Raw genomic sequence first — 17,644 nt, 5'->3', positions numbered from 1 at the left:
TTACTCCTTGAAAGGAAAGTTATGACCAACCTAGAGAGCATATTCAAAAGCAGAGACATTACTTTGCCAACAAAGGTCTGTCTAGTCAAGGCTATGGTTTTTCCTGTGGTCATGTATGGATGTGAGAGTTGGACTGTGAAGAAGGCTGAGCGCTGAAGAATTGATGCTTTTGAATTGTGGTGTTGGAGAAGACTCTTGAGAGTCCCTTGGACTGCAAGGAGATCCAACCAGTCCATTCTGAAGGAGATCAGCCCTGGGAGTTGTTTGGAAGGAATGATACTAAAGCTGAAACTCCAGTACTTTGGCCACCTCATGCAAAGAGTTGACTCATTGGAAAAGACCCTGATGCTGGGAGGAATTGGGGGCAGGAGGAGAAGGGGACAACAGAGGATGAGATGGCTGGATGGCATCACTGACTCAATGGACGTGAGTCTGAGTGAACTCCGGGAGTTGGTGATGGACAGGGAGGCCTGGCATGCTGTGATTCATGGGGTCGCAAAGAGTCGGACATGACTGAGCTTCTGAACTGAACTGAACTGAACTGATGGTTTCTGAGCAATAAAGTGCATAGGGTACAGGGAAAATAATTCTTCTGTAGGAAAGAATAGAAACTGTATTACCAGAGTTTCACGTCTCAGTTCCATTCAAACAGGATCTTTCTACCTCAACTAGAATTCCCAATCCACTAAAAATAATCAAGAGATAAATACTGATAATCTATATATGTCCCACTTTGCAAATGATATGTTTATTTACATACCTCCAATCTCTCAAATTTCTACTCAGATTCATGTAACTCTTTTTCACTTTCACAATACTACTATGACTGCTACTCTGCCAATAAAACAAAATCTGGAGAAGTATCTGTCTTAATCATTGTGAGCTGCCATAATGCAATACCGAAGACTGAGTGACATAAACAACAAACATTTATTTTTTTCACAGTTCTGGGGGCTAGAAGTCCAAGATCAAGGGCCAGTGTGGTAAGGTTCTAGGGAGAGCCCTCTTCCTGGCTTGCTCACAGCCACCATCTCACCACATGCCCACGTGACCTCTCTGGGAGGCATGGAGAGAGAGCATGCCCTCTGATGTCTAGTCTTGATGGTGATGGTCTTATTGCTCAGTCATGTCCTACTCTTTGCAACTCCATGGACTGTAGCCTGCCAGACTCCTCTGTCCATGGCATTTTCTAGGCAAGAATACTGGAGTGGGCTGCCATTTCCTTATCTAGGGAATCTTTCAGATCCAGGTATCCAACCTGAGTCTCCTGCCCTGCAGGTGGTATCCTGCAGGCAGATTCTTTACATAAGGACATAAACCATAAAGACACTAATCCCATCCTGAGGGCCCCACCCTCAAGATCTCTTCTAATCCTAATTACCCCCGTTGGGGCCCCACCTCCAAGCCATCACATTGGGCTGAGCAATCCAACAAACCATATGCTGACATCATATTACTATCAACATTTATATTACATCTTTTAATGTTTTACTTTGGGATGGAGATTAATAAGGGGTCCACAAATAAATAACTAGAACTTTGCGTGTGAAGCACAAGCATGTAGAAAGAACAGCTGGAGCTCTGAAAGCCTAACTCTTTGTTTCCAGTGAGGGTTTAGGAGACTTGTGATGGGAGGAGACACATCTCCACCAGGTGGAGAAGAGATGTGGTCAGATGTGCTGGAAGTCCGGGGCTGCCCTTCACTCGCTTTGCAGAGCCACCAGGAAGGAGCCAGAAAAGTTGGCAAGAATAAAGTGAAATTGTGTATTTGAATTGTTATTCTATTTATTCTGCTTTTATGATGAAAGGGTCTTCATGTGACTGTTCTGAGTGCCTTTGAACAGGGTAAAGACTGTTTTCTAGTGAAAACAAACAATGCACACTCCAGAGGAATTACAGTATCTGGCCTGTATTAGTTCCCAGATGGTGCTAGTGGTGAAGAACCTGCTTGCCAATATAGGAGACCTAAGAGATGGGTCGGGCAGATCTCCTGGAGAAGGGCATGGCAACCCACCCCAGTATTCTTGCCTGGAAAATCCCATGGACAGAGGAGCCTGGAGAGCTACAGTCCATAGGGTTGCAAAGAGTCAAACGCAACTGAAGCTACTTAACCTGCTCATGCATAGCCACTTTGCAGTTTAAATAAAGAAATAGAAAAGAAATAGAGTGATCTGATTTTCCGGCAATGGAGAATATTAACTCCTGCAAAAATATGCATTTCTATAAAACTTTGAAATAGGAAATTTGTATTTCTGGACCTCTTCCGTGGTTGAAAAGGAGACTCTTTTAATTACTTTGCCTTAAACATGCCTGTGGAGGGAGGGTGATAAGGTGGGCATGACTTGATAGTCTAAGAATGAGTCCTGTAAGTCAGGAGGAAGTCCAGAGAGAAGGGCCTGTGTTTGTGTAATACATAGCCCTATTTTTTTGTTTAACTAAAGCTGAAGAGATGTTTGTACAGACAGATGTATGTTCAAATCCTGATACTTTTTAATTATCTTTATCCTAAAGTACTGGCAACCTCATATAGTGAATATGAGGATTGCTGCCTCTGTTGCTAGGTTGCTTCAGTCATGTCCGACTCTGTGCGACCCCATGGACTGCAGCCTACCAGGCTTCTCCGTCCATGAGATTCTCCTGGCAAGAACACTGGAGTGGGTTGCCATTTCCTTCTCCAATGCATGAAAGTAGAAAGTGAAAGTGAAGTCGCTCAGTCGTGTCTGACTCTTAGCGACCCCATGGACTGCAGCCTACCAGGCTCCTCCATCCATGGGATTTTCCAGGCAACAGTACTGGAGTGGGGTGCCATTGCCTTCTCCTGAATATGAGGATTAAATGTGTCTAAATTTTTTAATTCATTTAAAATTTATTTTAAAATGTTTGTTCCACCAATAAGAATTTAATTAATACTAGTTGCTATGAAAGTATAAAAGGATGAAACAGATGTATCCATTATAACAAACATTTCTCTTTCATTTTCAAAGTAATATATGAGCATTTAGGTTTTTTAAAAATTAATAGTACAAGATAAGTTAATTTTTAAACGTGATGTCTCTCCAAAGATAGGAAATTGAGCATTATAAAAGTACTTAAGTTAGTAAATTGTTACTTTATTATCATGGAAAACAGAATTGTGTGTCACTAGAATGGTAATAATTTTATATGGTGTTGATACCCAGATGATTTAATTAGACTGAAGAGGATTGGAACCAGTGCACTGAAAATCTCACAACAAAAAATTTTTTCACATACAACTTTATATTTAATATTCTTTTAAAGTTTTGCTGATATTTGAAAGAATAACATGCCTATGATCCCAATTTTTTCTCTCTGTAAAATAAGTGCATTTAAAACAATTTATTCCCACTGGCTTAGCTGAATAGATAAACCTCTGATGCTACTAAATGCATGTAAAAAGAGAGAGAATAAGATTCCTTTATTTCCTTTCAGATTTTCAGACGATGCTGGTTGGTTTTCAAGAAGGCATCTAGTAAAGGACCCAGAAGGCTAGAAAAATTTCCCGATGAGAAGGCAGCATATTTCAGGAACTTTCATAAGGTAAGTCACGGTCTCTAGAATCTCTGGGGAATAACTGGACCCTTGGCAACAACTGTGGAGACATTTCTTTTGATAGATAAAATCTGCAGAGGCCATAATGCATGGCTAGGATAAAATGTCCCTGTGCTGATAAAATGCAAAAGTTATTTTTCTCCTTTATTTTAATCATCTACTGTAAATGCCAGTGTTCCCTCTGCAAAATGAAAGGCTCGTTTTTATTGCTACTTTGCAAAATGAGATGCCTCATAACTCAACCAGATCATTTCCCAAGGTGCTGAGTAGGCAGTTTCCCTCTGTTCAGGTTAATTGTGCATTTGTTACTTTGATTTTAACTGTGGGCAATGTTGAGGAGATAAAACTTTTGAGGCTGGTGTGAGCAGTGTTAATGACACTGTTAATGTACAAAGCACTTGCTGTTTACAGCTTAACAAGAAAGTGATCGTTGTGCATGCTGATATGCAGAGATGTGGCATAAATCCTATGAGTCAAATATCAATTTCCTAAAAATATGTGAGTATGAGTTGAAAGTTAAAAATATGTAAGAAATCACCATAGAATGATGCTGAATGTACTGCTGAAAGTTATCTCTGGTGATAATGTCAAAACGAGTTAGGTATTTGATAGTAGGGTGGAGGATTCACGATCAGAATGCAGAACTGTGGAGCAGCGTTGCCTTTTGACAGAATGCCCGCATAAGCTCAGGAAAGACTTTAATTCCTTCATGCGGCAACATGGAATAAGTTACCCTGAATAAGGTAATGAGTCTGTGGAATTTATTTTATGTGATATACAGTTCTAATTTCTTCTTTTATTAAAAAATAGAGTGTGTTCCAGGGATGTGGAGGGTGACAGGGCTACATAAGCATAGCACCAAGGATTTTTTGTGAAGGACAGGGAAGCCCTGGCTTGCTACAGTCCTTGGGGTCACAAAAGTTGGGCACAGCTTAGCAACTGAACAACAAAGGTTTTACGGAGAGTGAAGCTGCCCTTTTATTATAACGGTGAATGTATGCCATTATACATTTATCCAAAGCCATAAAATATACAACACCAAGAGTGAACCTTGCTCTAAAATATGAACTTTCAGTGATTATGTTGTATTAAAGTAGATTCATTCATGAGTTATAACAAATGTGCCATCTGGTGCGGATGTTACTAATGGGAGAGGCTGTCTGTGTGTGTGTGCGCGCTCAGTCATATCTGACTCTTGCGACCTCGTGGACGGTGGCCCTCCAGGCTCCTTTGTCCATGGTCCTCTCCAGACAAGAATGCTGGAGTGGGTTGCCATGCACTCCTCCAGGGGATCTTCCTGACCCAGGGGTTGAACCCGTATCTCTTGTGTCTCCCGCATTGACAGATGGATTTTTTACCCCTGCATCACCTGGGAAGCCCACGTGTACATGGGCGCAGGCAGTAAAAGGGAAATCTCTGTAATTTCTGCTCAGCATTGCAGTGAACATAAAACTGCTCTAAAAAGTAAAATCTATTAAAAATAGGTTATTCAGCAATCATGTGCTAACCAATTATATTACACAAATAGCTGGCAGTCATTTGTATTAGACTTGAACCTGTATCATAAGGCTTAAAACGTGAACTTCTTTAACTCTCTATGAGGTATTCTATATATTAATACACATTTACGACTGGAGAATCCAAGTTTTAAGTTCCTGCCAAAGCACTTATAAGCTTATGGGAGTTTGGTTTTCTCTTGAGTACATGGATTTTAAAATCATTATATTACATGTCTATTTTTAGAGGAAAAGATACTTGTAGCCTGAAGTCATGTTGATATTTTGTATGATGATAAAGATCGTGGCAATAGTTTTAAACCTGACTTAATAAGAAACTGCCAGGTAAGTCTGTGACATTTAGTTTTTGAGTAAAATTTTCAAAGACTGAGCATAGTATATGTTCTTTGGATCTGGTTAGAATACTTGCCTGCTGGTCATTGATGTATCCTGGCTACCCACTCTCTAGCCAGTGCATCTGGAATCCTCATACTCCGCCGTCTTTTACTTGACAAATGGCAATATTCCAGTATTGTAATCACTTATTAGGGTTAATAGTTTAGAGTGAGATAAGGTATCTGATTTATACCTTGCACTGGGCTCTTCACTGGGGATACTGAGATACACGTACCCTGAAAGAGTTTGTATTCCAGTAAAAAGACACACATATGCAGATAAGTTTAATTCAATATGAGTAAGTCTTAATAAATTGAAAAGAGTTGAAGTCATAAAGAGTGTGTTCTCTGACCATAAATAATTTAAATTAGAAGTTGGTGTTATCAAGTAATCTCTAATTATTTGGGAATTAACATATTCCAAGGGGTAATAATCAAAAAGGAAATGCAGTAGTCACAGAGGCTATTAGCAAATATTCTAAACTCAAAAATCATAAAATACAAGTATCAACATGTGTGGAATATAGAACTACATGAGTAATTACAGGGAAATGTATATCTGTAAGTTCCTACATTACAAAGAAACAATAAATGGAGGAGAAAATATCAATGAAATAGAAACCAAAGTAATAATAAGGAAATTTTATAGCTGCTTCCTTAAAAAAGAAGGAAAGTCCATAGCTGCTTCTTAAAAAAAAAAAAAAAGAAAGAAAGAAAGAAATTTACTTGATAAACTGTTAACCAAATTTATCAAGAAAAAAACATTTTAAAAAATCAAAGACTGGGATGAGTAGAGCGGTTATCCACTACAAATTCTACAAATATTAAAAGGATAATAAGAGTATATTGTGAGCAAATGTGATTTAAAATTTTTGACAAATTAAATGAAATAGACAAACTCCTCGAAAGACACAAACCACCCAGGCTTATTCAGTAGTTCAAGATCTAATAAAAACTTTTAACTTATAGTTCAATAATATTCCTACCAAAAAAACTTGATCTCCATATCATTTCACTTGTTAATACTATAACATATTTAAAGTGAAAAAAGAATCCACGTAAATTCTTAAGGAAAATATAAAGAGGAAACCCTTTCAAACTCAGTTTATCAGACTGATAAAACCAAAACTGAAAACCAAAACTAGACAAAGATATCATATGGTTAATTTAGCAAATATTGGCCATTATTCATCTAGATTAGATATGATGGTAATTTCAATGAATTTGATAGTATTGAAGTTGGAGGTTAAAGGACAAATTTTGGGTATAGTTTGTGAAAACAGACTGGAAGTACTTATGGATTAAATGTAGTGTGTAAAAGAAGGGTTAGACTCATGTACTTGAGCAACAGAGATGAGGAATGGTACATTTTATGACGATGAGGAAGACAGAAGAGCAGCCTTTGAGTACAAATCAGAAGATTTCACTTAGCATGTATTAAATCTGAAATGTTTATTAGGTATTCAAACTAATATGTCAAGTAATCAGTTAGATAAACAGATGTGGGCTTGGGTGGGAGAAATGTCACTATTAAAGTTATTCATTTGACTGTCATTGGCATGTTGATAGTACTTTACTCTGGAGCACTGGATAAAATGTCATTAGGAGAAAATGAAGGAAAAGGAGATAATTAACATTCCAACACTTAAAGGATTAGCAGAGGTGGAGGGTCCAGGAGAGAAAGCTGAGAACAGCAGGCAGTAAGCGCAGAAGAATAACTTGAAGGGTAGACCATTGGAAACTAAGAGAAAACTGTGCCAAAAACATTTGAACATACACTTTAAAAAAATTCTGAACTAATGTTCATCTGTGTCTTGTAGAGATTGAGAAAGGTGACAGAAGAGGGACTGGTGGATTTTTAACATGGTCTTCAATGGCTTTGCCAAGAATTTTTTCAATGAAATATGGGGACTAATTTCACTTGGAATAGCTTACATGAGATTGAGGGGGAAGAAACAGACAGCGACCCAGGCAATTATTTTCAAGATGTTTTGCGGTAAAATTGAGCCTGTGTGTAACAGATGTTTTTAAAATATGAAACGTATTTAATATCCTTGTATGCCAGTGGGAATGATCTAGTAGACCAAAGATGTGATGATTAGATGTTTCCTTTGTATAATGATAGGGTTTGGTCTTGAACAGAACCGGAAAGATTTCATTTTAACAAAAAAAGAAGAAAATGACTGTAGACATAAATGGGTTAAATAAAAATTAATGTTAGAAAATTATCACTAACGCTTTTAAAACAAACACAATTTATGTATGTGAGCTTTCTCCAGTCTGTGAAGATTGAGTCACGAAAGATCCTGTGGAGCACAGTGAGAATAGGAATGGTTCATCTTCTAATAAATAACTAAACAGATATCACTGACTGTAGCTTGGAGCTTCCTAAAGCACATTAATAACTAGATTCAGTGTATGTGACAGCTAAAATTTACTTTTCTGGTGGCTGTGTTATGAAGATTAAAGTTTTCTATTATTACAACTTATCCTTCACAGCATTCGAAAGCCTAATTCTGTTTCCTAGTGATTTAAATTTCCTTTCAGAAATTTCATCTTATTTTTTCTTTGGTGATTGCAAAGTAATACCATGAAGTTAGACCAGTTTTGATATGGAAGAACAATTTCGTCATGATTCATCAGTAATAAGAAATCTTAAAGGGTGTATTCAGGAAAATATATAAATGGTCTCTTCTTTTATTTTAATACTGTTTTAGCAAGTTTTGCCTAATGCTTGACTGGCTATCTTATTATAGGCTTAGAGTAAAAAAAAAAAAAAAATCACAAGCTTTACACTTTGTATATGTTAAATTTGAAATGTCTCTTAGGCATCCAAACCAAAATATTTGTGTCAACCTCACTACTTCTCTTCTTCTTCCTACAGTCTTAACTAGCTCCATGACACTGATTTTTACTTCTTTTTTTTTTCCTTAATATACAGCTAGCATTATTTAAAGTCTCATTGATCATCTCTTCTATTATTCAATACTGCCATTCTTTATCACTCACACACAATAAAGTTGTACCTACCCATCAAAATTATATCCCCTTTAGGCAACTCTGATGTTGCTCAAGTTAAAGTAAAAAGTTTCCATGTAAATAGTTGCTTTCATTGGATGAGATAAGGAACGTACAGATGCATCTTGCCTATAAAAGTAATTTCCATTCTGCTACAAAAGAAAAGAGGCTTGCCCTGAATATTGGGAAGTGACGATCAAACCCAATTCAGTATAACAAATAAAGTGCTATTTTAATAAGATATGTAAAATATTTTGGCCACCTGATGGAAGGAGCTGACTCATTGGAAAAGACCCTGATGTTGGGAAAGGTTGAAGGCAATAGAAGCGGGCAGCAGAAAATGAGATGGTCAGATAGCATCACTGACTCAATGGGCATGAATTTGAGCAAACTCTGGGAGACGGTGAAAGACAGGGCAGCCTGGCATGCTACAGTCCTTGTTGTCACAAAGAGGCAGACACGACTTAGTGACTGAGCAGCAACAGCAAGACACATTGTTCTGTGAGACAACAATGTCCAGTGACAAAGTAGACACTGCAGTTCAGAAGATGAAGATAAGATGCTCTTCTTTTCCCAGGAGGGAGAGTTGCCCTCCTTCTCCATGAGTGCTGAGCCATAAATAAGATACTACCTGTGAACTCCTTGAGGCTAGAGCAGTCAGAAAATGTTGAGTTATTATCATTATTGTCTAAAGTTTTTACAATCTGAGAAAGTAAGGTTACAAATAGCTAACTATAATGAAATACGATGAAATGTAATAAAAGTACAAGGGAACAGTTGTCACCTCTGGAGGACAGGACTTTCCAAGGAGCTTCTTTAGATTGCTCTGTTTTTAACAAAGCAAAATAATGGAGAGGAATGCATTATATGGGAGAAAAGGTGAATAAACATACTGAAAAGTCACACTGTGTGGTGAGTTGAAGACAATCTGAGGAATCTATCTAGTGTTGGCAAAGCTTGAGAGGAGGATGGATGGTAAGCTCGAAGGACGTGGATGGGGTCAGTGAGGGGTCATAAACGCCTTCCATGTGACTTTAACCTTTGTCCTTTAAGCAACAGAGCAGTTATGAAGGGTTTTAAATGGTTTTTCGTATCATCAAATATGTATTTAGAAAAAAACAAGTTTGTGTGACATCACGTCAAATGGATAGGCTAATAGAAGATACACAGAGAAACAATGTAATTAAATGCTGTAATATTGTCATTTCCCCAAAATAGACAACATGCTCCTGAATGGAGAAAAGTGAAGTGAATGGAGAGGAGATAGATTTTGGTGATATTTTCCAGGTACAGTCAAGGAGAATTAGGAAGACTTACTGGAGATGTGGATGGACCTAGTGTCTGTCATACAGGATGAAGTAAGTCAGAAAGAGAAACAAATATCATATATTAGTACATATCTGTGCAATCTAGAAAATGGTACAGATGAACTTGTTTCCAGGGCAGGAATAGAGATGCAAATGTAGACAACGGGCATGTAAATCAGAGGGTGGGGAGGGTGGGATGAACTGGGAGAGTGGCACTGACATGCATGCACCGCCACGTGTGAAACAGAGTGGGGACCTGCCGCACAGCACAGGGAGCTCCGCGCCGCACTCGGGGTGACCCGGGGGCAGGGCTGGGGAGCAGAGAGGGGTCCACGAGGGATGGGCACACATCTACATATACCTGATTCACATCATTGCACAGGAGGAGCTAACACAACACTGTAAAGCACCTGCAATAAGAAAAAAGACTTAGTGACTGATCGGATATCGGGGAAATAGAAGAGAGAGGAGTGAGACTTGATGTCTTTCAGGAACTGGATGAGGGATGGGTGGCCGTGCTATTCACAGAGACAGGGTGAAGAAGAGGTCATTGTTCACATGTTAGATTTTGAGGTATTTATATATGGTATATTGGAGAAGGAAATGGCAATCCACTCCAGGACTATTGCCTGGAAAATCCCATGGACAGAGGAACGTGGTAGGCTACAGTCCATAGGGTCGCAAAGAGTCGGACACGACAGGTATCTACTATTAAACAGTTGGAAGTGCAGCCAGATTATAGTGAAACTACCCAAGAGATCAACTGAACAGAATTCTTATGAAGATGAGAAAAGCCTTGAAGTGAAGTGAAAGTGAAAGTCACTCAGTTGTGTCTGACTCTTTGCGACCCCATGGACTATACAGACCATGGGATTCTCCAGGCCAGAATACTGGAGTGGGTAGCTGTTCCCTTCTCCAGGGGATCTTCCCAACCCAGGGATCAAACACAGGTCTCCTGCATTACAGGAGGATTCTTCACCAGCTGAGCCACAGGGAAGCCCAAGAATACTGGAGTGGGCAGCCAATCCCTTCTCCACCTGATCTTCCTGACCCAGAAATTGAACTGGGGTCTTCTGCATTGCAGGCAGATTCTTTACCAACTAAGCTATCAGGGAAGCCCCTTATCAGTATAAAATAAACCATTTTCTCTAAAAGACACTGACCTTAGTTCCAACCTTAGGGCGACATCAAGATATTTCACAGATATTTCAATTATAAATTTATCTAGAGTTACAAACCAAAAAGTGGAAACTTGGACTGAAAAAAAAAAAACCCAGCTAATTCAAGGAATGTTAGAATATTATGAAAAGTCCCATTTAAATGAGAAACTGCTAGTAAAATAAACATGAAAATCCTAACCAGTATTATTTATAAAATGTATAGTCACTACCAAGAGTCTTTAAATATACTACTAGCTGAAAAATGTAACAATTCTAAAGAGATAATTCTAAAGTCTTCTGGAATTTTAATGCTGGAGAAGACTCTTGAGAGTCCCTTGGAGAGCAAGGACCAGTCCATCCTAACTCTGAATGTTCATTGGAAGAACTGATGCTGAAGATGAAGCTCCAGTACTTTGGCCATGAGATGATAAGAACCGACTCACTGGAAAAGACCCTGATGCTGGGAAAGATTGAAGACCAAAGGGGAGACAAAAGATTGGAGACAACCCAGAGGATGAGATGGTTAGATTGCATGGCCGACTCAAGGAACATGGATTTGAGCAAACTCTGGGAGACAGTGGAGAACAGAAGAACCTGGTGCCCTACAGTCCATGGGGTCACCAAGAGTTGGGCACAGCATAGAGACTGAACAACAGCAACAGCCTCCGATAGTCAGGTCAACGAAGAAAGGTCTCTGTGTGAAAACATGTGGCATATTTAAAAATCTTTGTTTTCCCTCAAGCATTGATGGTCAGTCCAATTATCAGATCACCAGAACTGGGGGAAAAAAAAAAATAGACTTCATTTTCAAGATGGCCTAAAGATATAGACCTTTATGGATTTCCCAAATTGTTCAATTTGTTAATGTTTAAATACTAAAGCTGAAACTCCAGTACTTTGGCCACCTCATGCAAAGAGTTGATTCATTGGAAAAGACCCTGATGCTGGGAGGGATTGGAGGCAGGAGGAGAAGTGGACGACAGAGGATGAGATGGCTGGATAGCATCACTGACTCGATGGATGTGAGTCTGAGTGAACTCTGGTAGTTGGTGATGGACAGGGAGGCCTGGCGTGCTGCGATTCATGGGGTCGCAAAGAGTCGGACATGACTGAGTGACTGAACTGAACTGAAATACCTTACACTTGTGATTAGTCAGTTATTTTGATATGCTCTAAAATACTCTGTAATGTTCGATAGAAATTAATTAAAAAATCAAATGAAATGTTTCCAACCTAAGTGAGGGGCATCTGAAAAATAATCTAAAGATACAATTATTTCTGCACCAAGTTTAAATTAATGCTATACTCTATGTGGAACATACATATTCTAGAGCTTATGAGTATTAATGATCTCATTTAGACATTTGATATGTTTACTGTGAGAGAGATCTTGCAGCATAAATCAATTTTTATATGAAACTGCCATAAGATGGTATGTACTTTTTTTTACTTCTTGGTAGAAAGAAATTTGAAATTCAAATCACTAGCTGCTGAAGCGAGTTATTAAAAATGCATTAGGGTTGAAAATGTGGCTGTATATAATTGTCATAACAGATATTCAAAACAAATTTATCCTCAATGAAAACTGAGCTAAAGCAATTTACATAGAATCAGCTAATAAATTTTCCTTAATTTCCTAAGCAGATGAAAAAGAAACAGTTTATAGAAATTTTAACAAAGTAAATATGAGTGCAGTCTGTGGGGAGGAAAATATAAATAAAGTCCCTTAGAAGGATGAATGAAGATAGACCTATGCAAAGTTCCCAATCTACGTGATGCAAGAAAAGCAATGCTCGTTTTGGGACCAGTCTTATTTCTAAATCCCTGACAACCTGACGTTGAAAACATCATCTTATTCCATCCTCTTTATTCCTATTGGAGTTGTCAATATTTAACTATATGTAAACATCCAAGAGAACTGGGGAAAAGATGAAAATGTCCTTATGAAGACTAGCCATCTATAAATAGAGCATATCCCTTTGCTAGAAGCAAAAGCATCGGGAAGTGTGAAAGCAGCCCTGTGTACAATGTGGTGTCTTGAAGATTTTCACTTTGATTCCATGAAGAAATGGCTTAATGCTTAGATGAGCACCTCCCGGGCACCATGTGAAGAATAATCATCAGTGTGGATCCTCCTGAAACCAGAAGTTCCCAGAGTGATATTCACTTATTCGGGTTAAGGCATTGTATCCACTTGTGTATTTACTCATTCATTCATTCATCCTCCTATAATCCCTTACTTTGAAGACATCTCAGTTTCTTGAACAGAAGCTTCCATGGACACACACCTTGGTTCCTGTGGCAGTCACAGTTAATCCATGGTCATTTATTAATTGTCTCATAATATCTGAGCACTAGTGCTTGTCATTCAGGGAAGACTCATAGAAATGGAATGCAAAATGTTGGTTTGATGTAGGGTAAGATGAAGGGGGGCTATGCCCAAGGCTGGATGCACTTGACTGACAGAGGTGGACATCAGCAAGAAAGGCCATGGGTAAAGACTTCTGGATGGAGAGAATTTGTGAAGTTGTGCTCTCAAAATAATAGGGAACTTGCAGAGTTAGACTTGATCTTGGTAATATTTGAGTCAAGGCCAGTTGAAATTTTGCAGCATCTAAGAAATCTTCAGTAATGATTGTTCTTTGTGGTTTAAGGAAGTCTTAGAAAAGCAACCACTCAGTCATCAGGATTTGTTTATTACCTACTGGGCCATGAGAGTCATCTCTTCAGTGAGAAATAGGAATCACGCTCTTAGAAAATACCTGTAAGAGTATTCTGGGCTTGATTTAGAGTATGCAGCAGTAGGATTTATGTTAGGAAAATTACTGTCTTTGTTCACTTTTTTAAACTACTCACTTGTGTGTCATCCACAGTGGTACTACATCAGGGGAAAGCATAGTGTGGTTTAAACAATGTCTTTCTCTCACTTTCCTATCTGTAAAATGCAAATAATATTATAGCTCAGAAAGTGAGATGACAATTTCATATAAGATGATGTGTAAATGTAAAACAGTTATGGTTGTACAAGTCATTTCTGCCTCAGATTTTGCATCTTTGAAACCAGGGACATTTTTCATACCAACTTTAGAAAAATTCTGAGACCAATTTGCATGATAAAGTAATTTATAGTTTCAAACAAGCCATTTTCCATGGTAAATCAGATAGTAATTTGAGAAAGAATATTCAACAGTGTGATTTAGTTATGACATTATTTCCATCATTTCTGAAGCATTTTTACATATATATAATGGATTTAGATCCAATGCCCTTAATTATTATTTCAGAATATCATCAATGCATCTGGAGTTTTTAAAAATCTCTTTTTTACCCATTAACAAAGTCTACTTAATTGTGTAATATCTGACAGATGCAGCAGGAGAAATGGTAATTGCATAATGTTCACTGAGGATAAATTGTTTTTCTATCATTAATGGATGGAGAAGGCAATGGCATCCCACTCCAGTACTCTTGCCTGGAAAATCCCATGGACAGAGGAGCCTGGTAGACTGCAGACCATGGGGTCGCGAAGAGTCGGACACGACTGAGCGACTTCACTTTCATTTTTCCCTTTCATACATTGAAGAAGGAAATGGCAACCCACTCCAGTGTTCTTGCCTGGAGAATCCCAGGGACGGGGGAGCCTGGTGGGCCGCCATCTATGGGGTCGCACAGTCGGACACGACTGAAGCGACTTAGCAGCAGCATCATTAATGGAATGTTATGTATTATATTTTAAGTAATGAATGCATATTTATTTACAACTTAGAATTTTAAGGATGTTTCAGTGAGACTTTATTCTTGAATTATGACTTTGTACCTTGCTATAAATAACTATACAGCATCTTTTATTTTATAAATAATGGTGTTTAATATTTGTTTCAAATTTATATAATATTTTAAAAATTATAAATCCTTTTTACATCTAATACTTCAGTAACAAAAGGTAAAATTTTAATTGCCCATGAAACAGTCTTAAGTTACAAACCAATAATAGCCTCTAACCTGATTTTATTTAGAGAACATATTCTTAGTTTAGGGAACCATAGGCTTTGAGAGTCAGTGAAATTCTTGTTTTGATGATAATTATTGCATTTGTTAAATTATGTGTAAAATTAATTTTGAAATCAAAATTATTTTTATACATAATTTGATGTCTATCCTGAAGAGGTGATTGAATTCCTTATGTACAATATTCAGGGAAATTAATGTTTTTCCCCCATTTATTTGGAGACAAAGAGAGAAAAAAGAGAGAGATTGTTAAGTGTTATGCAACTATTTTCCCCCTAGTTTTCCTTTGAAACAAGTTAATCATAGAAATCCGGGTACTATAAAATTAAAATTTAATCAGATTTGCACTAGACTATTTCTCCACTAATCCTTTTACCCTTTCATAAAAAGGTTTTCTTGGTGTAGTGGGAATTGTCCTAATCCTGGAGCTACCAGGAAGTTCTCCTAGTCTTAAAGCTGGTACACCCGACTTTTAGGTGTACCTAAAAGTCAACTTTGCTTTCTTTTATTCCAGTTCTACCTTGCAAGTAAACTCACGAGGTCAGACCCATTATTATCCCCAAGCTTGGATATTTTATGCACTTGAATCACATTCGAACAATAATTGGAATATTGCTTTCACTCTAATGGCAACCCACTCCAGTATTCTTGCCTGGGAAATTCCATGGACAGCAGAGTCTACAGTCCATGGGGTTGCAGAAAGTCGAACATGGCTTAGCAACTAAACAATTAAAACAGTGATCATACTCTTTCCCACTCTGTATCCTTTACTAGAGAAACATAATTGTTCCCACTAGCTATATTAGGAGATATCACATACTAGGCCATGGAGAGCTGAGCAAAAGACTAACTCAGAGCACTGGGAAGTTGTAACTGTCATATAATTAATAGCAGTTGACCTGCTAGAATTTCACATATCATTCAGTTGACTTTCTATGGAAAGTGGATTTCCCTCCCTCTGTCTCTCTCTCCCTCTCTTCCCTTTCCTTCCTTCCTTATTTTTGTTTTTCTAGTGTGATAGAAAGAAAAAAATGACCTTTTCCAGTCCTGGCCACAGGACTGGCCAAATTTCTCCAAGCCAGTCTTCAGCAATACATGAACCATGAACTTCCAGATGTTCAAGCTAGTTTTAGAAAAGGCAGAGGAACCAGAGATCAAATTGCCAACATCCACTGGATCATCGATAAAGCAAGAGTTCCAGAAAAACGTCTATTTCTGCTTTATTGACTATGCCAAAGCTTTTAACTGTGTGGATCACAATAAACTGTGGAAAATTATGAAAGACATGGGAATACCAGACCACCTGACCTGCCTCTTGAGAAACCTCTATGTAGGTCAGGAAGCAACAGTTAGAACTGGACATGGAACAACAGACTGGTTCCAAATAGGAAAAGGAGTTCGTCAAGGCTGTATATTGTCACCCTGCTTATTTAACTTATATGCAGAGTACATCATGATAAATGCTGGGCTGGAGGAAGCATAAGCTGGAATCAAGATTGCTGGGAGAAATATCAATAACCTCAGATATGCAGATGACACCACCCTTATGGCAGAAAGTGAAGAGGAACTAAAAAGCCTCTTGATTAAAGCGAAAGAGGAGAGTGAAAAAGTTGGCTTAAAGCTCAACATTCAGAAAACTAAGATCATGGCATCTGGTCCCATCACTTCATGGCAAATACATGGGGAAACAGTGGAAACAGTGGCTGACTTTATTTTTCTAGGCTCCAAAATCACTGCAGATGGTGATTGCAGCCATGAAATTAAAAGACGCTTTCTCCTTGGAAGGAAAGTTATGACCAACCTAGATAGCATATTAAAAAGCAGAGACATTACTTTGTCAACAAAGGTCCGTCTAGTCAAGGCTATGGTTTTTCCTGTGGTCATGTATGGATGTGAGAGTTGGACTGTGAAGAAAGCTGAGCGCTGAAGAATTAATGCTTTTGAATTGTGGTGTTGGAGAAGACTCTTGAGAGTCTCTTACGTTTTTCTCTGATTTCTCTACTCTGTACTGCCTGCATGTTTGTTCTTGGACCACTAACATGCCACTTGTTTTAAATTGCCACCAGATCACATGATAGCATGTGTTATAGCATTTGTTAGAGCAATTGTTTCCCAAACATGCTCAGTTCTTGCTTTATAAAGGTACCTTAGCAATTTATCTAAGGGCATGGAATATGCTTTTTTTACTTTGGGCTTCCCTGGTGGCTCAGACAGTAAAGAATCTGCCTGCAGTGCAGGAGATATGGGTTCTGATCCCCTGGAGAAGGGACTGGCACCCCACTCCAGTATTCTTGCCTGGAGAATCCCATGAATAGAGGAGCCTGGTGGGCTACAGTCTGTGGGGTCACAAAGAGTCATACACAGCTGAGCGGCTAACACTTTCACTTCACTTTAGCTTCTCTCTTTAAGTTTTAAATTTTTCTCCAACAAAATCCGTAGGTACTTTACAGTTTTTCTTGTTATAGTGAAGGTAATTTTTTCTAATTAACAATTGTTACTGTATACAGATCCTGCTAGTCTCTTGCGTTAACTATATTTGATAACTGCGGTATACTTTTGTTGTTTTAATAGTTTTTTCCTACGAATGCTGTTAGTATTTTCATATCAGTGATCATATTTTCTGCAAATATGGATAGTTCTATCTCCTCCTTTCTTAGTCTTTTTCTTACCTTCCTGTCCAGGACCTGTGC

The 17,644-nt window shown here is 38.3% G+C and overlaps 1 protein-coding gene across 1 annotated transcript in view; it reads left to right on the top strand.

The window, feature by feature from the left end:
• The window catches only part of DOK6 (docking protein 6), a 416,940-nt gene that overhangs the window by 139,247 nt on the left and 260,049 nt on the right, over positions 1-17,644 (top strand). The window contains exon 2 of the mRNA XM_002697666.6: positions 3,451-3,558. Within this exon, the coding sequence (XP_002697712.1) occupies positions 3,451-3,558 (108 nt within the window). The remainder of the gene's footprint in view (positions 1-3,450; positions 3,559-17,644) is intronic.

Source organism: Bos taurus, chromosome 24 (genome assembly GCF_002263795.3).
Source record: "Bos taurus isolate L1 Dominette 01449 registration number 42190680 breed Hereford chromosome 24, ARS-UCD2.0, whole genome shotgun sequence".
In the NCBI taxonomy this organism is placed as follows: Eukaryota; Metazoa; Chordata; class Mammalia; order Artiodactyla; family Bovidae; genus Bos; species Bos taurus.
The sequence above is the reverse complement of the archived record's forward strand: the minus strand, read 5'-3'. Positions and strand labels throughout refer to the sequence as shown.